Source organism: Cupressus sempervirens, chromosome 8, assembly GCF_028749045.1.
Source record: "Cupressus sempervirens isolate cs-2001-9-10 chromosome 8, ASM2874904v1, whole genome shotgun sequence".
Classification (NCBI taxonomy): Eukaryota; Viridiplantae; Streptophyta; class Pinopsida; order Cupressales; family Cupressaceae; genus Cupressus; species Cupressus sempervirens.
This window is the reverse complement of record NC_143125.1, coordinates 678,553,075-678,576,219: the sequence shown is the minus strand read 5'-3', so window position 1 is coordinate 678,576,219 and position 23,145 is coordinate 678,553,075. Positions and strand designations below refer to the sequence as shown.

Genomic DNA, 23,145 nt, shown 5'->3' with positions numbered 1-23,145 from the left:
CAAAATATATATCCCCTTTCACATATCTTCAATTAATTGTAAAGAGAGGTTAAAGCATCATAGGAGCATGAAAGATGATTGGACAAATGACTGTTCAACAAATAATTGTGTTGAAGATTTGTGAATTGAAATAATTCAGCCACCAACAAATTAATGTACACTAATTTCATCAAATCTCCATCATTCCAATAGATCTCGGCCAAGAATTTTCAATCATTGATGAAATTAACTTCTCATAATAGGAACTATGTACTATGGAAGCCAGGTCAGTATTCCAACATAAATAAAAGATTGCCATTAAAGAAAAACAATAGCAACACTGACACATACAACTCCAATGAAACCCTTGACATTTTCACCTAGCAAGATGATTTACCCTCCTCTCTACCTCAAATCCCTAAAAATCCTCACCTAAACACACACACACACACACACAAAACAAATAAAGGATTAAAAAATGGAACAATAATTAATCAAAATTTGAATAAAAATTGTCTAAATAATCTTTTTAAAAAAAGTACCAATTCAAAAATTATTTGCCTCTTTTCTCACCAAATATCTAATACCAATATTTTCATTGTATCAAACCAATATCTCTGAAATAAATGATCATGAATTCATATAGAGATATATAAATGTAGGGAGGTATATGCAGATAGAGATATGGATAGAAGGAAATATAGTGAGGAGTGCAAAGGAGATGCAAAGAGAAATGGAGATACATATACAAAGTAGTAGACATGGAATGAATGAGATAAGAGGGAGGGAATTCTATCAATAGATAGAGATATAAAAGATGGAGATGAATAGAGAATTATAGAAATAGATAGATGGAGGTAGATAGACCTAAAGAGATATAGTAGAAAAAGATGAAGAGTTGTAGCTCTAGAGTTAGATAGATACAGAGATGTAGCTAGAGATAGATGGATAAAGAGATCTAGAGAGATACAAAGATAGAGAGCCAAATAAAGATATATAGATTTATTCATGATTGTTTTCTATCTTTGACATACCTATTGCACACTAAGATGCGATTGCTAGTTTATTAATAAAATTAAAGAAATATTTTAAAAGCAGTCGCGCTAAATAATACCTGGGATAAGAGGGAAAATATCTGGAACCTTTAATTAAACTTCATCCCACACTAATCAAATAAAAATGACTGGTTCAAATGTTCCAACGCCTGCTGCATGCATATCAGCATTCTTACCATCGAAAAATAAAAGTTTGCAATGGGGGTAGCCTTAGGATGCATCATCAGCTTGGGGCAATGTCAGTGGAGATTACAATCAGTTTCATCTAACACCTTCATATCGTTCTCCCAAAGAAATTCCAGACGCGAAGTTCTACCCAAACAAACAAGGCATATATTGTTTCAAACCAAAAGAGAATATGTACTTGCTGGTAAATGGACGGAGCGAATTGTTGTCAAAGTTGGGAATAGAGATGGAGAGGGAAATGAGAGGACACAGGATTTGCTGGCCGAAATAGCATTCCTAGAGACCCAGAAAATTAGGGTGGCTGATTTTTTGAGTGAGAAGTCTGACAATCTTAAAGAGATGGCTGAGAAGACCAATTCTGAGCTCCAACAAATTGCAGATAACACTATTAAAGATCTGGATGAGGCAGGGCTCAAGGTATGCCATGCATTAATTCTTCGTCCATCTTTTGTTCTTTTCCTTGATTTAGGTGTTTCTTAGGTTTGCGAAAATGGTCGATGAAGTCGGGATTTCAAATTGAAGGGATCTGCTAAAAGGCAAGAAGTGCTTTGCCTTGACGGTGGTTGTCATTAAGAACAACTTTTTCAAGGGCGAATTAAGTAGAAAGGGACTTTATTCATAGCTCGATAATTGAGATTGAGCCTAACTGGTATGAAGTACTAATAAGAAACTAATTTTGCATCTATAAAAAAATTATCTGCAAGTAACTGCCATTGTATTTCAAGTGTCAACTTATAGAAAGGTAATGCACACCAAAAAGGAAAGTTCTCATTTTGGTAATGATGTCACTTCAAAGCCATACTGCCTGGCTCTTTCTTCAGTGCGAGTCAACGCCCATATTTTTCTTGCCAGGTATGTAGTTAACAGAATCGGACCTTATAAGGACTTTATTCATAGCTCGATAATTGAGATCGAGCCTAACTGGTATGAAGTACTAACAAGAAACTAATTTTGCATCTATAAAAAAAAATATCTGCAAGTAACTGCCATTGTATTTCAAGTGTCAACTTATGGAAAGGTGATGCACACCAACAAGGAAAGTTCTCATTTTGGTAATGATGTCACTTGAAAGCCATACTGCCTGGCTCTTTCTTCAGTGCGAGCCAACGCCCATATTGTTCTTGCCAGGTATGTAGTTAAGAGAATCGGACATTATTAATCGTAGGGCTGGGATAGTTTTCTTTTCTGCTTAGCTGTAATTGCCAGGTAACGGAAATCATCTAGCCTTAGCAATTAGTGATACCCGTTGATGTGAGTTTTATTCCATTACAACATGTAGAATCAAATACACAACTTTTTGCAGTGAAACATTAAATACCCAATCATCTCTTGAATAAAGTCATCCCTCATGCTAAGCTTGCGATGTAAGATCATACAATAACTTCAAGGTTCCATTAATCTTGGATAATTGCTCAGTGAAATGATGTGATATGCTGGTAAACACTTAAGGACGTACACTGTTGCTCAAGATATGACAATGCACTTCTAAAGATATGGCTTCACAATGTACAATGATTATTTTATAATTTAACTTTCTTATACTCGACTACTGTTTCTATTGATAATGCAGTTTCTAGATTCGATTGTGCAAGAGTTTTCTGCATCAATGTTTCTAATCACAGTGTGATCCATCATCACAATGAAGAGAGAGCTGAAAGAGTGAGAATGATACACTGTTGCAGACCAGTTATATATAAAGGGGAGGGAGAGAGAATAGGTATGCAAGTTGAAGAAGAACACAAGGCAGTTAAATAATATAAATAGTCAACCATAAGCCTCAAAGGGTGAAATTAAATAAATGAACAAAGGGAACTGAAAACACTGCCTAAAAACTTTAAAAAATTAAAAACTAAAAATACGAAGACTAACCTCCATCAAAAAGAGAGGGGAAGAAAATGCAAGAGTGCACCTACCTAACAAGGCCAACCCGAATAAAAACTAAAATAAAAAATAAAAGCCAATACACCATGGAAGTTCAATGCTCCAAAACTTAAAAATAAAGTAAAGTAAAAAATTAAAAATAAGAAAAGGGGAAAAACACCACTACAAAAGTGACTACTATTTCTATTCCTAATCTTGAATGCAAGGACTTGTGAATGGCTTGGACTCAGCTCACCTAGTGCAAGCTTCTAAGATGTAGTCAAATGGTTTGCACATTTACATCTCCTCTTCAATCCTATCAAATGCATGCAAATTAAAGACTCAATACCAACTGAAGTTAAGTATAATAATTCATCGGCTGACCATGTAAGGCACTCTTACAATCTCTAAGAAGCTAGTGGCCTGGGTTTGTTTGAATCATACAAGTGAACATCCACAACTACTTTCATTCAACTAAACTAAATTACTTGAAACAAATTCTATTCTGCTTTATCTCAACAACTTGAAATGGAAAACAATTTTGAAATGAAATCTATTCTAAATGAGGATAAAGGTAACCATGCAATAACACAAACTTGATCACATCTATCACCATGTAATAAAACACAGCGATGATAAGTGAAGCAAATTCAGCATTATCTTTGCAACAATTCTCCAACATCTCCCCTTTACAAACGAGAGGAGAAGTCCTTATATAGGGAGCTCAAATACAACGGACGACCAAGATCAAACTAGAATCAATGGCGCAAATTAAATCCTAGAAACCTAACTAGGGTTTCCACCTTATCGACCAATGAGATTCAAGTATCCCAAAACAGACCAATAGCAAAATTCTATTGAAGTACCAACCAATCAAAAGAGGCCACAAATGTGAGGCAAATCAGAATTGGACACCTAGACAACTACCCAATGAGAAAATAGGTGACACATGGGCTTACATCAAATAATAATCCAAAATGATATTTCCTTTCTCTCTCTCTTTGCCACTCCAATGAATCTAGAGACCACATTGCTGATTTCATTCATTGGAGGTGTAGGTGTATAGCAATGTTCCTCCTGCTATATTCATTTTGTTCCTGGCTGCTACAATGGTGCTTTCCCAATTCACTGCATTTTTCTTCCACTGAAGTCATGAGATTCTTAAGAGATGAGAGGCATTCCATGGTCTCCATCCTGATGATAGCATTCTCCCCATGATGGAAATATCCCAATCTTTCACTCAAAATGCTTATGTTCACACTTTCAGCCTCTCTCTATCGATCCCCTCAAAATTGGATGCAGCCACAATGGTACGTGAAATATTTGTAACTATGTTGTGGACTAAAATACCAAAATGAGCAGTATCATCCCTTATCTTCTCCAAAACCTTCAGCTTTTGAGAAAAAGTAAAGTGCCAGACCTCTGTGTTTGCTTTCTCTCTACTTTAATCACCTACACTACACTAATAGTTGCTCAGGAGTATCCATCAAAGCCTATAGATGAGGTATAGTTTTTTCTCTTATAAGTTAAAACTCATTCCAAAGACTAATGAAAGCATGAATTCTATCTCTCAGTGCTAAAGTGTTTGAAACTATTCCTCTAACTTTGGGAGGAATACCAATCCTTCATGTATAACTTTGTCCACCCAAAACCAAGTCTCCTGAAGTGTGATTCTTGCACTCTGCATACTGTCAATGTCTCCCCTCTCAAGAGCGGGTGGTCGTGTAACTGTGTGATCTATCTGCTGAATTGTTGTGTGGGCATTCCAGTAATAAGCTATCAGCCTTTGATTTTACTCCTTGTAGTTGTTCTTCTCTGCAATTTCTCTATCCACTTTCTTCTTCATGGCCTCAAGACCTTCTTTGGCCTCCTCATACTCTATTTGTTTTGTAGTGGTCCTCAAATTATGTTCCACTATCTCGTAATCCTGAGGTTGCATATCATTCTTCGCTTTGCTCACTTTTGGAATGGTGATTTGTACTCTGCGAGTCCCAAAGTCATCTCTAATCACCCATGCCATTCTCTCCACCGGCTGAATTTCTTCCTCTTCTAACTGAATGAGATCTTCAATGTTATTGATTGGTCTTTCTTCAACAGTGTTCTGCTCATCCTACAAGGTAGCCCATAACCAATCTGGTGCCACGCCTTCTTCCCACTCGGGGTGGGTCTCCTTATCCTTTTGAATCTCAACTCAAAGGACTGCAACACTTTCACTAGGTCCCTCATCGGGAGGTGGGATCTGTCCATCTTGAGGAGACTCCTTGATGTCAACCATCATGTTATTATCATTATTTGCAGGGGAGAGCACTCCTAATTCAGGGGTACTTGAAGGCAAATAACCTGAAGAACTCTCACTTGTACTGTCCTCTGATTTGGAAGAGATCTCCTGATGTACGTCCTTTCCTTTGGACTGCAGAGTTCTTCCTTGTCCCGAAGTGGTACTTTCTTTGGATGGAGGAGTTGTATGCTTCTGTCTCTTTGCTAGTGGCTCCCTTGGTGGGACCCCTGTAATACTCTTCCTCCTCTTGCTTGGTTCCACTTGCTTCCCACTAGATGCATGAGGTTGTCCGAATGAGTCTTCCTCCTCAATCTCCTCAACTTCTTTCATCTTATCATATGTTAAATGCAGTTCTATTTTTGTCAATTCTATGGGCTTTCTACCCAACCACTGCTGAGTGGAGAAAAATGGGGATCATCAAAGTATCCACGACTAATAGAACCTTGAAGTAATCGCATTATCTGACATTGCAAGCTTAGCATGAGGGATGACTTTAATTGAGAGAGCAGTGGGTGTTTAACTTTTCACTCTGAAACATTGATTATTTGATTCTGCATGTTGTAGTGGAACAAAACTCACATCAAGAATATCCCCTGTTAAAGATTCTCTTCACAGCTGAAATTTACTATGGCATCCTGATAGTGTGGTTTCACATTTCAACCCTAAGCCTCACCAGTTCAAAATCAAAATCTTGGTATCTGCCATCGTCACTGTTAGAATCCACATTGTTTTCTTGAGGAAGAAACCTTTCTATCGCCAGAAATATGTGCAGTAAATTTGTAGTAAACAGCAGAAACTTACTCACTATCTCCTGCATAAGTGTGGTTTTGACTAGCAAATTTTGTATTACATCATTGGAAAAGGTAAAAAAACAGAAGTCAAGCCTCTACTTATGTCCCACATGCTTTGATAGAACATCAACTCTTTAATGACATTTGGTCAAACGTTGTCCTTGGCAATTTGTCTTTAAATAAAAAAGACTACAATGTTTTATTCTATTCCAACGGTGTGCAAAATTAAAACAACTGAACCGATAAAAATGTCAATATTGCAGTTCAGAATGTAGTTTAAGAAAGTTTCAGGGTATTAAGCAGTTGTAATCACGACAAGATGCTCAATATATTTGATTGAAGTAACTTGAAAACAGGCTGTCCTACATTGAAGTGAGTTGGCTTTTTACAGGTTAGATAGGGCAGTAGCAATAACACTACAGTTATTCTTCACTTATTCTTTTGAAAAATATTTGTAGTTCTCAAATGGGAAGTGATATTCACATGTAAGTTGTAACCTTTTCAGTGTAACACTCTTTACGAGGGAGATTTATGCCCTCATGCACAATTGGAGTCAAGAAAGGTGTAACTTGTGGATGTAATACCCTTTCTTTATAGAAGGAACAAACATTCACATTGGAAAAGAGGAAGATGTTATAGAAACAAGGAATGAAGAAAGATTGCCTACATGGGTTTTGGGCTTGGGGTATGGTGTATGAAGTTAAGTTGTGTCAATCATAGATGAAAAAATCACAGACTACTCAATGAGTAGTTAAAACTTGCCAAGTTTTTCAGCTTGGCAAGTTTTCCAAAGAAAAATTGCAGGTCAAGGAGGGCGAGTTTTTAGAAAAACTCGCCAAAACTCACCGAAAAATCACCAATTTTTTAGTAAAAGCTCTCACCAGCATTTCTTTCAGCGTCTAAAAGCAAAAAAACTGCATTTTTGAAGCTCATTTCTTATTTGCAGGAGGATTTAGTTATTTTTTCAGCAAAAAAAGTATTTTTAATTAAATTTAAGCCGTTTTAAGGTCCCCAAGTTTTTCTCTGAGTTTCTTTAAAAACTGGCCAAAAATTTCCCAAGTTTTTTTTAGGGCTTGCATGTTTTTGCCAAGTGAGAGTTTTCCATCTATGGTGGCAATTAATGAAATTTTCTACTCTGTTGGTTTGTTAGTGATCATCATGGATTTTGTTTAAAAATTCACTCCCAATTTCATGTAATTTGCAAAGTTTTGTTTGCAAAAGATTATTGCAGGGGGATTGAAGGTGTAGATTTCGTTAAGGGAGTGAACCTTTAGGCTTCACAGCATGATGGTTCAGTTGGTTCAGCAGTCAACTAATGGTTAACTTTTCATCTAGTTGAAAGTGTAGATATAACACTTACACTTTTCATTACAAACACAACTTAGAATTTAATATTTTTATTCTACCAGTTTCAGAACAAAATTAATTGCATAATCAACAAAAAAATAAGTTACAGATCAAAACTGAAATGAAATTCCAACACTTCAAATCTTAGCGCCTTCAAAATTTATGGAACATACAAGAATCCAATTTATTCACTATCTTCTTAAATTCTCTTTGTAGAGTATTTGTTATCCTACTGAGTTTGCCCGTTTCTGGGGACTTAAGCATACTGAAGCAGACCTTGTACTGGTCCTGGATATCGTTTTTCACTGGCTATGGCCAGCATTCATTTCAAGCCTGAAAATTGGAATGAACCCACAGTCCCAGGTATGAAACCTGGGCAAGCCCTGTAAAAAACGCTTTTATTTTTTTGAATTATCTTTGGATTCAACTAATTGCTCTTACTCTCTGAGTTTCTTCTCATAAATGTTTCTTCTCAGCTATTGTCAAGTTACACAACTTTTCCTTCTCATAATCATAAGTACACACGAGTGTTTTTTCTAGGCATGAACCTGTTTTGAACTATGGATTCAGAGTAATGTGCATGACACATTTTTCCATGACACGCTTAATTTGCATCATATATGTGCTACTTGAATCGAGCTTCATAGGTTGCACATTAGGCTCTAGATTTTAGTATTTACTATTTATTCAGTACCAATTGCACTTGATATGCAGAGTCAGAGGACATAAAGTTTTGACAATATAATTGAATTGCAGCTAAACTTATCCCTCATGCAGGTAGCGCAGCAGTCTTTGTTCAACAAATGCTCACATTTAGCGCCACTGATTGTTTATTGTAACCTCTGAAGTCTGCAATTTTGTAGCAACATTTCCATATATACATAGACATATGTATGCATATATGCATGTACGTATGTATGTATTTATGTAAATATAACTTGTTTTTCATTTTAGTCTATATGTATACTCAGCTGTAGCAGTTCTGAAAAAAAATACATAACTACTGAACCCAAACCTGAATTAGAACATGAACTAACAGCACAGAATATTTTCCACTATGAGCAGCAGTCTTCTAAGACATGAATTATTGGCTTTCCTCTTTCTGGACGAGCTTGCTAGCCGAAATCCCACCTTTCCGTTGCAATCACATAAACAGACATATTTCCTGAAAAATATGAATTGATTCATCTTTCAAACCAGATGATTGATGTCTTTCCTAATCATCAATGCCTTGCACAAGCTTGAATGATACGAATTTGATGTAACTGATAGTCTGATTCTATTGAAATGACACAGATGTGTCACATCATTATTGATGTGGTATTTGCTATTATGTTATCGCAAGTGCTCCGGTGATGTTGAAGATTAAAAATTGTAGGGATTGAGATCTGTGTTCATCTGTAATTAGCTATTCCATGAATAAGCACCATCTTTTCAGGCACATTTTCACAACAAACACTCTGCCTCCCAGAGAATACAAAGTGCTCTCATCTTCCTTATCTTCTTTTTCAATATTTTAATATTGTTTTTGAGCCTTCATCTTAAATACTGTCCTTGTCTAATGAAGATCGAGAATTTTCCAAAAGCATCGGGATTTACGTTCCAATAATATTCTGCTTATAAGTTCTACTCCCTTAACCCAGTAAACCATCTATTCTTTACTAATATACATTGGTAAGTTAGGTTCTGGAGTCTGTTGAAGAAGAAGTCCGAGCTTGTGAAGAGGAACTTGCATCCGAACGAGCTGAACTACAGATAAAGGAGCAACAGATAGACAGGTTTGAGAAACAAAGTTGGGAAAGCCGTAATGAAGGTCTTTTCTTCCAGCAACTTTATGCTCCCAACAAAAAATTAAAGGAAATTCCACCTGATAAAAGAAATAGTATTCAAATAGAAGCTGACATACTCAAAAAGGCCACAAAACAAGCACTCAATTCTAGCATCAGAAGAAATATTTATCTATTCCTGGTATTTGTGCTCAGCTTTGGATTAATTGATGCCATTTCATCGGGACATACAGAATGGCCAAAGCTTGTGCTATATGCAACACTTATTGTGGTTTTAGTTATTCAGCTGACATATGAAACCATTTTCTCATCCAAGGACAAGTAAATGAACTTCTGGCAATGCACTGAAGTTCTTTCAGAGGCTTGGTACTTGAGGATCTTTGAAAAGTGAGCTCAACTGATGGAGATACTACCTATGCTGCCATGCTCCAGATATCTGAGTTCTGTAAAGATGGTGGCCTGTTCAAATAATTCCCTAGTGGAAGGATGAAGGAATCCTTCTCATTTCTTTCTTGTTCAAATTTTTCAAGCAGATGGATATGGCTTATAGATGATGAAGAATACATATGCAAATAAAATTTGAATTAATCGATATAATATGCCTTTTTATGATTTCTTTTTCAAGTTTTGTGATGTCAAATCAATCAATGTAATATGGATGCAGTATTTATGATTTTGGCTGACTTTACACCTTTATAGGTGGCAAACTGCTCAATGAGATTTAGGATGTATAGGTTACTTATCTGTGTATGCATCTGACTTGCCTTTTGAGGTGCATTGCATATTCTTTACGGACAAGCGCATGAAAGTGTAACACTTGCCTGTTAAAGTAGATGTAGTGATAGGGGCAAGCTTGACTGAGCTTCAAGCCTTGAGGACCTACAGGATTGGGTTCTCTGATTAACATAGCAGGTTTGTGCACCTGGTGATTAAATTAACAGTTCTGATACTCGATGTCTGCTAAGATGCAGAGGTACTTGTTTGTTTCTATATGGAATTCCATCCATTTTTGTTTTAAACTATGGTTTCATATTTTATTAAGATAATCAGCTGCAATGAAATGTCTAATGATCCTGAATATTGGTTCTCTAAATATTTTATGAACAAGTAGTATTGTGGTCAGACTTATTCCTCTGTTGAACTATTCAAGAATAAGCAAAACTCCACATCCTCACACAATTGCAATCAACCCACCCCTTCCCCCATCTCCAGTTCCCCCAACTTCCATTCCATTGCTTCCTATCTCAAACAGGAGGCTCTGGCATCCTCCATTGTCATGACCACCACTGTGACTCCAATTTCAGATCTGTACTTCCACAAAGCCCAGACTATAAAAATAAGGAAGTCTACGAAAGTACCCCACCACATCAAATTTTCCCATGAAAAAAGGAAAATGGTTGCTGCTTACGAATATTTGCCTCCCAAGGTCTCTTTTTCTGTAGATGACATGGAACAAGCCATTGGTTAGTTATAGATAGAGCTTTAATCTTTAAATTTGTGGGAGTCTACCCTGGCCTCTGTGTCCTTATGTATGAAAAGCAACTGGAATTTTGTGGATTTAATTGTTATCTTGATGATGCCAAAAATATATCTCATTCCCATGTTCAGCTCCTAACAAGAAATAGATGCAGCTATCCATAGTAGACCACTGCTTATGAGCAAACCTGATTGTTTCATGAAAGCCAGGGTCCTTAACTTCCAACTACAGAAAATATTTACCTATGTGTTACCTATTTGTGTTTGTCTCCCTCTTCTCCCCAGTGAGTGCTAGCATAGAATATGGAATATGTTATGACATCATAGTTCACAAAAAATCCAACACCCCTAATCTATGCTACAATTTGTCTCTAGACCTGGATAATTCACTTCTACAAAGAATCCTACTGGGTATGAGTGGAATGAATGGAAGAAGCCCATTGATAGTAAATATAACATTCAAGTGGTAAATCTATCATGAACATGGTCATGAGGCAAAGGTTGCCCCCTCCACCAAAACACCATCCACGATAAATAAGAATAATTACAAGCGAAATCCATGCAAAAGGACACACCTCACCGTCGAATAAAAGATAATAAAAAGAAACAAATTTCTGGGGGACATACACCACAAGTAATAAGCTCAAGAGTTAGTCCATTTGCAGCACTAAGAGTTACGGAGGTCAATAACCCACATCAATTTGTGGAAATATCAGAAGATGATACTGCCCTTAAAACACATCCAGGTGAAGCAAAACCGGCACTGGTTATGCAATTTGAATCTCTTTCCACTCTAATGCTAACGAGAAATATAGGTCAAAGGAGAAACGGGCAACTTCAAACTAGATCTCTTTCATTTACCCAACACTCTAATGGGCTGTAGGAAGCTCAATCACTTCAAAACTAAATGAAAAAACAACAAAGAAAACATCAAAATATCAGCAGATTCCTGTACTAACAAATTATTCATAACATGATACGAATTTGAACTTCAGAAACTGCAGATTACTAGACATAAATGAAGGATCTATCCAAACACTACACTCTTTATGAAATCATGTCATTAGAGATAAGAGGAATAGGGATGAGCAGAAAAAAATGTTTTCCTTAATGATCCTTTCATTCTGAATTTGTTAATCAAAATGTCTTACAAGAAATCAGAGGGATTGGCAACCCTCAAACAGCCAAATTAATAGGCATTTGGGGAGTAAGAAAACCATTATTACTTGAAGACAGTTTGTCCACTTGAATCTTGCTAGATATGATCTCAAATGCCAAACTCCTCGGGTTTACAGACTGCTCTTTACTAAGAAATCTCTGCATGTATTACAGTCATAAAAATCTATGTTGACCTCTCAAAAATCACTATATCCACATGCTCAACGGTCTTAATTATTGGATTCAAAGCAATGCCCTTGCCATCATAGTAATGGAAGACTTCAACAGAATCACAATAAAAAATGGGAGACTTAAATAGAGTCACTACCAAAAACAAGGTAAGTGGTTCAATCAATGAAGAGTTGAAGCTCTCAAACAATCTGGCAATGGACAGTAATCTGGTTTAACTAGACTACAACAAAAAATCCTTGTAATAATCACCCTTGATTTATTAATGTAATATATGATGCAAAATATAAACTAATGAAGAGTAGCTTGCTCTTTACTAGCTTCAAATTACATGCATGAAAATAAACCCACATAGCAAATGCTCTTAGTAACAAACTAGGTGAAGTGGGGGTTTGACACCATTGCCACTCAGACAATACATTAGCATAAATAAGAAGAGAAGATTGCGCCTCATTAGATGGAGTGGAAATTTTACACTATTGCCACTCAATCAGTTGTTCACAAGCTTTTAAACCTTAATACAACTTTAATTGGTTCTATTATACATATTTTAAACCTTAATTGTAGAAAGATTAAGACGTGAAAATACACAATCACCAAATTTACGTGGAAAATCTTTTAAGGGAAAAACCATGGAGAAAATTATTTTCAAATATATAAACATTTGTTAGGGTGACACTGGTTAAGGTGAATTTTAATGAAAGAAAAACAAATTTATTGCCTGAGGTTCACTGCTAGAAGGTTCACTACCAAAGGGTTCACTACCCAAAAGAAGAAGAATAAAAGAAAATAAATCCACCACTAATGCACAATAACAATTCGACTATTGATCCTTGGTTTACTAACACATTTATATCCTCACTACCATCAAACACTCCACAACTTCTTAGACATGCAAAGAGACATATCTTCTTTCATGCATCCTCTTTGCATAAGTACACATTCACACAACTCGCACAAGTATACACAAATGACACAAATCTGTCATAGTGATTTGATCTTTGTATATAACAATCTTTATATACAAAGCCTCTCATTGTTGGTCAGGTAAATAGTCAAACACAACTTGAATTAGGTAGGTTCTAAACATTTTTATGGTGGTGAGGAATGAGAAGTACAACACAACACATCATACCTGACACTAAATATATTACCATACACATTGCATTTCATTTTATATATACCAAGATAAATAATTTATACTCAAGGTTGGCCAAACCTAAAGTTAAAAAACCATCAAACTTTGACATCAAATCTTTGAAGCCAAGACTCTCATGCACTCTAAAATAAATGAAGCTAAGGATGTTAATAACTCATTTTAGAAGCACATCATTAGAAACTATTATTCAATGAAACATGGAGCATACATTTCATGTAGAGACCACTATAGGTCATAGCTATACACAAACAAACCACAAAATCTTGAAATAAACATAGATTCAAATAATTTTCATCATCATATCAAAATCTCAACAATAGATTCTCAAAACAAAGAGAATGTTGAGCAACATTAATATTAATTTAACAAAAAACAATGACTAATGACAAAAATAGGTTGACATTAATGACAACCATACTAACTCCTCAATTACTCAAACACCTCATTCTATTCCATTCTACAATAATCTTCCCCTTTGTTGTTGATGGCAATACACCAACAACAAAAAATAAAACAAGTTTTTTTACCATATTCAATAAACTAGAAACTCTCTCCCTTTGACATCAATGACAAAGACCAAAGATGCAAAGAAGTCACTCGTTCTGCTTAGCTTTCCTTGAAATGTACAAATCAGCACACAACAATACATAGCTTCCCCTAAGTGATAGCCAACATCATTAGTCCACACTAAATATTTGCATGAAGCTCACTAGACTAATGCATATTTAAATGCATTTAGTTTTGCTAAGGAGGGGAAATCACCCCAAATCATTTTTGAGATACTTAAAATTATCCTTAGCCAGTGTCTTGGTAAAGATGTTAGCATTTGTTCTTTTGTAGGCACAAAGTCAAACTCACTTGATTCTCCAAAACCTTTTCTCTCAAAAAGTGACACCAGATTGAAATGTATTTTGATCTTGAATGCAATACCCAATTCTTTAACATTTCACAACACTAATATTGTCATAGAAAATATAAGCATGTTAAGAAAACCATTCTATATGTCCTTCAAAGTTTGTTTAATCCACAATATCTGAGTACACCATGAAACAACATTCTATTTAACTTCAATAATAGATAGAGACACATAATCTAGTTCTTACTTGACCAAGCAAGAATGTGCATCCACTTGCACTCTTCTTCTCATCAACACATCCAACCCAATCAACTATATATAAGCCATCCAAGTAGATATCTAAATTTTCTGGATACTATAGTCCAAAATCCTCTACTCCTTTCAAAACTATAAAAATTATTTTCACAATTGTAACATGAACTTCTTTGGGACCTATTGTGTCTCCACAACTCAAACCCCCATTTTGGTCACTTGGCCCAATAAAGGATTCCCCCCTATTTTTCTTTTATTTCTTGTTGGTGGGACCATTACAGTTGGCTTAGATAGTGAGAAAGATTGAGGGCCCATGTGCTCTCGATGGTTGGATACGAATTTATTAAGTTTAGTGTTATCCCCCCTCCTTTTATTTTTATTTTTTCTTCCCTTTTCTTTTGGTTTGTTTTAGTTTTGGGGAATTATTCTTTTAGCCATTTTGGGATTTTCACAGTGTTAAGGTTCATCAAACCCTAACACCTCTAACATCCTTGAAAACCCAACCTCCCACTTAAAATCTAAGGTGTAGACCTCAGAGTGTCAGGATGTTAGGGTTCTTGACACCCTGACATCCTGATCATCTAAGCATCAATTGGTGATATGAACTTTCTCTCGATGCTATATAAGGGATTGGGCACTTAGTCTTGATTCATTTTTTGATTGCTATCTTTTAGAATTCTTAGACTACTCTCAACAATCTTAAGTTTTCTTGCATGCTTCTCATTTACTTGTTGATGTTCAACATTTGATTGCTCAATATATCTTCATGCCTCCTTTTGGCACAAAATTCTCATTCCTTCTTTCGTAGTTTTTTGTTTTACCTTTTCTTGTGCTTCGTAGTTTAGGGTGTTTAGGATCTAGGCTAATAGTAGTGGTTTTATTTTTCCTTGTAGTTTTTGGTGTGGTTTTTGTTTTAATCATCATCAAAGCGTTAAGTCTTTGAGCTTGCAAAGCTCGAAGGTCTTAAGGTACAACACATTGTAAATGCTTTACACCCAAAAATCAATGGGGTCATCAAGGTCTTTGGACTTTGAAACCCCAAAAAGGGAATCAATACCCGATGCCCTAATCCCCAACATCTTGTGCCTTAGCCACTTGCACTTTGTTTTTTCAGAGTCTCTAGACTCAAAAACCTTAAAAGGGTCTTAGAGACTATAGGTCTAAAAGTTTAACTTTCTTCACAATAATGTTGCCATCATACTTTGTGATTTTGAACCGTACAATACCAATCAAAGTTATTGGACCTCGAAGCCTTAGAAGTCCAAAAAATCTAGTGGGGGTTGTTTCTCAAAGTTTTGAGCCTTTTCCTTGTCAGTTTTGAGGTTTTTCTTCTTTTTGAGCTTTAGTGGAGTAGTTTTCATTTTAGTGTCATCTAGTTTAGTTGTTTTAGATTAGTTCTATTTTTGCTTCCAAGAAATAATGTTGACAAGCATTCTCTATGAAATCATATTTCTAGTTGTCTATTGTCTTGCCTGTGAAGTACCAATACAAGGGCTACCACACTCCAAGAAAACTGGGTAATCTTCTTAGCTAGATTACTAACACAAATATAGGACACATGGACTTTGATGCTTTCCTAGAATAAGTTGCAAATTACCATGACCCTCTTTGGAATGGTAAACATTTTAGGGCACCCAATGTCCATCCACTAGATATCATCATGACCCTTGCTAAGACTTATGTACTTGATGAAAGGGTGGCAAAGAACAGAGATGGGGATGTAGTCTTAGATATCTGACTAAATACAATAGAGGAAGTCTTCCATATCCCAATTGAAGACAATTACAATCTTATGTCAAAGGAGTGTGGCCAAATATACTTCAAAGACACCCATAATATCTATGTCATCATAAAAAAAAGACTACTTGATATGCCCTTAGAAGGAGGAGAAATTCAAGATGATGGACATTTATAGGGGATACTTGGTAGAAGACATAATGAACTATGTCACTTTGCTAAGAAGAATCTTGGGCTACTATAGGTCAAACAATTGGATCCATGGATGGTATTCTTTATACAATGAATTAGGTGGAGAAAAGTTAGAATTTATTGAGGAACCATAATCAACAACAACTTAGATGAGTAATTGTGGAATGTAAAGGTCAACCCTAGATTCCACATGACCTCTTAGATCATCTATTTATTAGCTAGATGGGAAGAGTGCATGTGATCACATAAGAAGGGACCTCTATGGGATCTAAACACCTTACCCTTACATGGTGTATCCCCGACTATGGGGGAATGAGAAGCTCAAGGAAGATAGCCTCAAAAACTAAATTGTCAAGGATGCATCTATATTTTCTATCATTCATTGAGTGGATCAAGATCATAATATAGGGCATAACCAAGGGCATAACCAACTACTTTTACTACCAGTGCTCATAGGGGCTTTATTGCTAGATCTACCAATGTTGGTGGAGAAAGTGACTAAGATGAGAGAATTTTAGAGGAGATCATTGCAAAATTTAGGATGCTTGAGACACACTACATCCAATTCCATACATTCATTTACATCAAGGTAGTGGGATATTCCCTTAACCCAAAGAAGTTGCCTCAATACCCCTTAGATAAAATCATATTGATGAAGATGAGCCAACAACTAGTGAATGAACACCAAAAAGTTGTTAAGAAGAGAAAGCATTGTTGGGACATCTCCATATCTATTGGAGCCTATACAATCCAGGATATCAAGGTGTTCAAGTTAATCTTCTTTGAGTTGGATGAATGCCCCCTAGCCCAGGTTTGATCCAATTGGTACCTTTAGCAAGACAATAGACATCTATTACAAACATGAGCTTCACCTAGAGGACCATTAGATGAACTATGCATATGACTATGAAGTCTAAATCAAGGACTATTGCTAAGTGTCATTGGATTTGGCATGACATGCTATTCATGTGCACATACCTCAAAGGAGCTTAGACAAGAATTCTACAAATATTTTGGATCCTTTATACAACGAGGATAAGGTCCACAACTAGTACATGTTGAATGTTGAAGTGGTGAGATCCGAGAATGATATCCAACATGAGAAAAGGAATGTAGTCAAGGTGACAAAGAGGTGGATATGTAAGACATTCAAGATGGACCCAATGCCTATGAAGCAAAAGGTAGACCCTTCATCAAAGGTTGATAAGGGAAAAGGGATCAAGGTAAATATTCCTAGTTTCAAAGAATCCCCTCTCCTTGATCTTGGGATAGTGTGTGACCATTATAAGAAAATGACACTTTGTGGTCCAGTGGATAGGAGAGGATTCAGAAAGACAAAAGAGAAGGTGTATTAGAGAAGCTAGAGGAAGACCTTAGTCTCTCCTACTTTGGAGACTTTTCCTGAGGAAGAGGATCTCAGTGAAGAAGATTTCCCTTTGGTGTGTAGACTCAACAAGCTATTACAATTGCTATCATGAAAGAACAAGAGAGGATTGCTCATCCAGAAGAGGAAAAAGAAGAAATTGAAGAGGAGACCAACATTGAGTCGAAGGTAGGAGCTAGGAATGGGTTGGGGCCGAATGATCTCTATGTGTATAATTTGTAGAGCATCCTTAGGTTCAAAGAGTCATCCATGGATAGGCCAACTAGAGATGTTGAGACAAGTATGGGGATGTCAAGGGTACTAGAACCATTTGATGTTCAAGTGCCTCCCCTAGTAAGAAATGACTAACCCACTTCAGATAAGGTACAAAAAGAAGAACACAATGAAGAGGTTCATATTCGTCCATCTACCAAGGAGAATGAAATGGATATGAGTAAATAGATGGGTGAGAAAGAAAATAAAGGGATAAAGAAGTAGAAACCACCACCAAATATGAGTTAGAAAAAGGAGAAATTGACACAAAGTGGAAACTAAGGAGCCTAAGAGTGATGTATTAGTTTAGGTTGAGAAGAAACTACAAGTACAACCTCCATTTTCTTCACCACAACCATAGCTAGAGAAACAAGTAGGACAAGTGTTGAAGCAACAAGAAAAATTAGTGAAAGGGTTTTGGGAAGAGATTGTCACTCTTTCATCTTCTAAGGAAAATGATAAAACACATGAGTAGGAAGAGCATCAAGAAGAGGAGGATGAAGGGGAGCAAGCTAGAACTTCAATGATGAATCTAGCTCCATATAAACCACTTACAACTACCTCCAAGCCCACTTGGCTCACTAAGGTAGTTCAACCCAGAAAGAGGGCATACCTCGAAGCTAAGGATGTTGACCTATCTCACTTGGGTCAAGAATCCCACATAGGAGAGCTCAATTAGAAAGCACAAAGGATATTCTACATGAGCAGATATATGAGTGAAAATAAAAGGCTTAGGTGAAAATACCTACTCAAAATTTTAGGGAAAATGAAGTCATACCAAATGACTATGTCATGCAAGAGGTGGACTTGGGAGAACCCACCAATGATGGTGGAAAGACATTAGAAGCCTTAGGAGTTAGACAATTATTCAAATATATATAGGAGGACAAGACTGAATTGCAATGTTTTCGTTAGAAAAATAAAATCCTTAAGGACTATATTTGGCCCCATTGATCAAAATAATCTCAAGGCATCATTTCAAGAAACAATTGAATAAAGAGAAGTCATGGAGTCATTAAGAATAACTCACTCTTTTACTAAGGCATGCGCTAATTGGTGGACATAGTTAGAAAGATTTGGCACTGAGTCAATTCAAAGTTTTTAGAGGCATTTAAGATTTTGTAGTCATAGAACTTGATCGACTTATAGGCTTGGTAGACATAGAGAGTGGAATAAAAAATTGTGTAGAGTTGTGGCAAGAAGCATTGAGGGACACAAATACAATTAGAAAGCAATTTTTTTAATGTTTTGGTAGAAATATATGAAGGCTCAAAACTAGACAAGTTTGATGTGTGGATAAATGTCACTAGTTTGGACATCAAAGACTATCACAAAAGGCTTGTAAGAATTGAGAATATGAGAAAGGATTTCTTGTTTTAGATAGAGGAGATAGAGAATTCACTACTAAATTTGGGCTCGAATTGTGACAACGGGTCATCACAATTACGAAAATAACCCATTGCCCAATAGACATCAATCAAAATTGGCTCCCATCAGACTTTTGTTGTCGCAAGTTGTGACAACAAGAGTTACTGACACAATTGTGACGCCAACAGGTGTTGTAAATTGGGCTATTGTTCTAGTGAACCGTTCATTTTCATCATAAGCCTTGCAACAGAAATTTGCTAAAGACACCATCATAATTACAACGTCCATGCGACATAAATGCTATGGGTCCCACTGCAAGCTATCAAAAACCTATGTCGCAATTGGGATAGGCATGTGGCAGAATGTTGTGTGATTGATGACCAGCTGTCACAATTGTAATGTCGTGTTGTATTAATAAATAAAAAATTGGTAGAAAATGTTGAATAGCTATGATGCAATCATAGGTTAATGTTAAGCTTCACATGGTTTCAAGAATAGTTTAATATTCTCTACTAATCAGGGCCAACCACATGAAGGTGGAAGCTCATTTGGTCCCATGCCCCCCCCACTCCCCCCTAACATCTAAATTCCTCGTTAACATCTAAAATATTTAAGAAATGATCAATGTTTAAAGTACAAAAAAAGGTTCCAAACCTACAAAAGCGACATCACTTTCCCATTTTCTAGTGCATGTCAATTTTTGGTCGCATCCAAAATAAGGTTTTGCCCCTCTGAATCGAGAATGCATGTGCAACTGCATTCTTTATGCATGGACAATAGGCGAAGCTGAAAAAATGCATCACAATTACATTTTGATGGAGGTCATCCACAAACAAGTTTTAGGTACCCAATACGAGCCTATGCATGCCTAAAACCTCTTCAGTTAAGAGCCACGGACTAAGGAGCATCCACGCTACCAAATTCATCTGGGGCATGATTCTGGCCTCATCCCTTATGATGTCTTTGGACCTTGCACTCAGCAAGATTTGATCCTTGGTGGGCTCTTTGTGAGCCATTCAACTTCACCAGTAGACCAAGGGCCCATTGACATCACAATTATATTTATTTAATAGGTCTATTAATTTTTTTAAATTATAAACCATCATCATGAACAATGTCTGTGATGGTCTATAACTTTAAATACCTAATTAAAGACCTCTAATGAAAATGCAAACCTATTGCATTTTTCAGCTCTGCTTGATGTTGTATGCATATGAATTGACATTGTATATTGAACTATGGTGACCTTCTGCATTGCTTGAAACCAAGAGATTCACATAATTAGTTGTCATACAATCATAGGTTATTGTTGAGCTTCACTTGGTTTCAAGAATAGTTTAATATTCTCTACTAATTAGGGCCAACCACATGAAAGTGGAATCTCATTTACACCCCCCCCAAACATCTAAATTCCCCATTAACATCTAAAATCTTTAAGAAAGGATCAATCTTTAAAGTACTTGGAATGTCCTCATTGCCTTCTACTACTCTTAGGTGAAGTCTATCTTCATTGCTCATGGGCAATTCATCACACAGGTACATCTAGGAATATCCTCATTGCCTTGTGCATAAAATGAATCTAATATTAGAAAGTGCCCCCAAGAAATAATAGTTCAAGTGAAATGAACACATGAAAAATGAGAGAGAGAGAGAGAGAGAGAGAGAGAGAGAGAGAGAGAGAGAGGAATAGGAATCTACTTACCAATAGGCATTGCCATCACATTTGTGGCCATGCTATTTGTTGAGTGAGTTTTATTGTTTTTCTATTGTGCCAAGATCTCTCTGTTTATATACATACATACATGCAAACATATACACATATATACATATACATGTGTGTGTGTGTATCATACATACATATATAAACATACAGAGATCAGAAGGGCACGACAATGAGATGTAGAGATCAGAAGGGCACGAGAATGAGACGTAGAGATCACAAGGGCACGACAACTTGTTGAGTGAGTTTTATTGTTTTTATATTGTGCCAAGATCTCTATGTTTGGCAACATACAAATGGGGAATAAATCATGTCATGTTTTCTTTTCTTTTTTGTTTATAATCCATAATCCATAATCCACAAGATCTCTATAGTGATGCCCAAATTAACTTCAATACCTAGCTAATCAACAAGTACACCAATTTAATTGGGTTATGGCTCAGGCATGTGCTATTCCCATTTATCATATGGTTGTTAAAGGAAACATTTTTTCAAAAGTGGCAACAGGTTTTGTATTATTGGCCTGATTTTAATGAAGTAACAAACCGGTACCTATGCTAGAGGTACAACACAATGTGAAGTTGATTTTAGATTTAAAAATGAAAAGGAAAACACGACATAAATCATTCCCAATTTTATGTTCACAACTCAAATGCTCTCCCATGGCCTGAGCTAAAACCCTCAATACTGCATCCAAAATTAAGGAATAAAATATGATTATGTACCCAACGGAGAATTAAAATGCAATTTTTTTGGATTCCACTTAGCATTGTGTCGATAAATTCAATAAATTTTACTAATCTACAAATTAGCTTACATTGATTCCAAAGCTTAGGCCCTAACAACAGTCATAAGGTAAATTGTTGTCAAACAATGTGCCAAAAACAAGAAAGAGTACATATTTAGAATGAACATAGATATTGGCAACAATGAAGAAACATATAGTCCTCTTATACATAATTAGAATTATGTCAGAGATGAACTCAATAAATTGAGCAATATAGGAGGTGCACAGCCAGATATTCTAGCCATCTTGGGTGACTTGGGGAGAGGCTTCTACAAGGGAATGAGCCTCCTAAGTTAACATATAATGTCTTAAAATAGTTAACTGCTACCTAACTATATCCAAGGTGTCTACACACTAGAGGCATACTGTACCTACCAGGCTACCTACATATCCATATCCATGGGATCAAGACTCTTGAACTACTTACTCTGATGAATATGTAGTTATGATTTCTAATTGTTTTGATGTAGTTGTATTCCTATAACCACTGGTGAGCTTTACTCACCTAATACATCTCTTCACCATCATACACCCACTCGGGTGAATTAGGCAATTTTATATAATTACAATACTATAATGTCCTAATACAACCTTTGTGTTGTAGTTTATAGTTAATTTAAGGTTAACCTATATACATCCTAACTCACTCCATGTATAGTTCAAGTGAAATAAACACATTAAAAATGAGAGACAAAAAGAGGAGTCTACTTACCAATAAGTGTTGCCATTGCATCTATGGCCATGCTACCTATTGAGTGAGTTTTATTGTTTTTCTATTGTGCCAAGATCTCTCTGTTTATACACACACACACACACACACATATACATATGTATATATATGTATATACATACATACATACATATACATAGATCACAAGGGTACAACAATGGGATGCAAAGATCACAAGGGCACAACAACAAAATGAAGCGATCACAAGGACACATACATATACATACATACATATACACATACATACATGCATACATATACACATACATACATGCATACATATATACATGCATACATCTGCATATGCAATTTTATCACCTAGAAAACTGTATTTGATCTTTACTCAATCACCAAGAGATAATATAATTTGTAAGTACATGTTTCTGCATACTTAGTTTTGTATGAATAGTTTCGATTGAATTCATCTAAGGAGAGTGAGTCTACTCATGATGATAATGGCTCTATGTATTGGGTCTTTAGAGGAGAGAGATTTATAGAAGATTCGATATTGTTTATGGATATGGGATGATTCATTTGTGTGAATGGTTGATTGGGTAAGTTGTAGAAAATCAGATTGTCAATTGCACGTAGTTTCATTAATT

The 23,145-nt window shown here is 36.0% G+C and overlaps 1 protein-coding gene across 1 annotated transcript; it reads left to right on the top strand.

The window, feature by feature from the left end:
• The first annotated feature begins 1,120 nt into the window (after nt 1–1,120).
• On the top strand, nt 1,121–9,895 carry LOC149544263 (uncharacterized). The gene is made up of 2 exons (XM_089798755.1): nt 1,121–1,637; nt 9,180–9,895. Exons 1-2 carry the CDS (start codon nt 1,233–1,235, stop codon nt 9,606–9,608), a joined length of 834 nt encoding a protein of 277 aa, XP_089654881.1. The 5' UTR covers nt 1,121–1,232; the 3' UTR covers nt 9,609–9,895.
• The last annotated feature ends 13,250 nt before the right edge of the window (nt 9,896–23,145 follow it).

Excerpts from the sequence above, each read along its gene's own strand:
- LOC149544263 (XM_089798755.1), top strand. The coding sequence starts at position 1,233 with ATGGGGGTAGCCTTAGGATGCATCATCAGCTTGGGGCAATGTCAGTGG. Across the intron at positions 1,638-9,179 it reads TGGATGAGGCAGGGCTCAAG|GTTCTGGAGTCTGTTGAAGA; the intron begins GTATGCCATGCA and ends TTGGTAAGTTAG.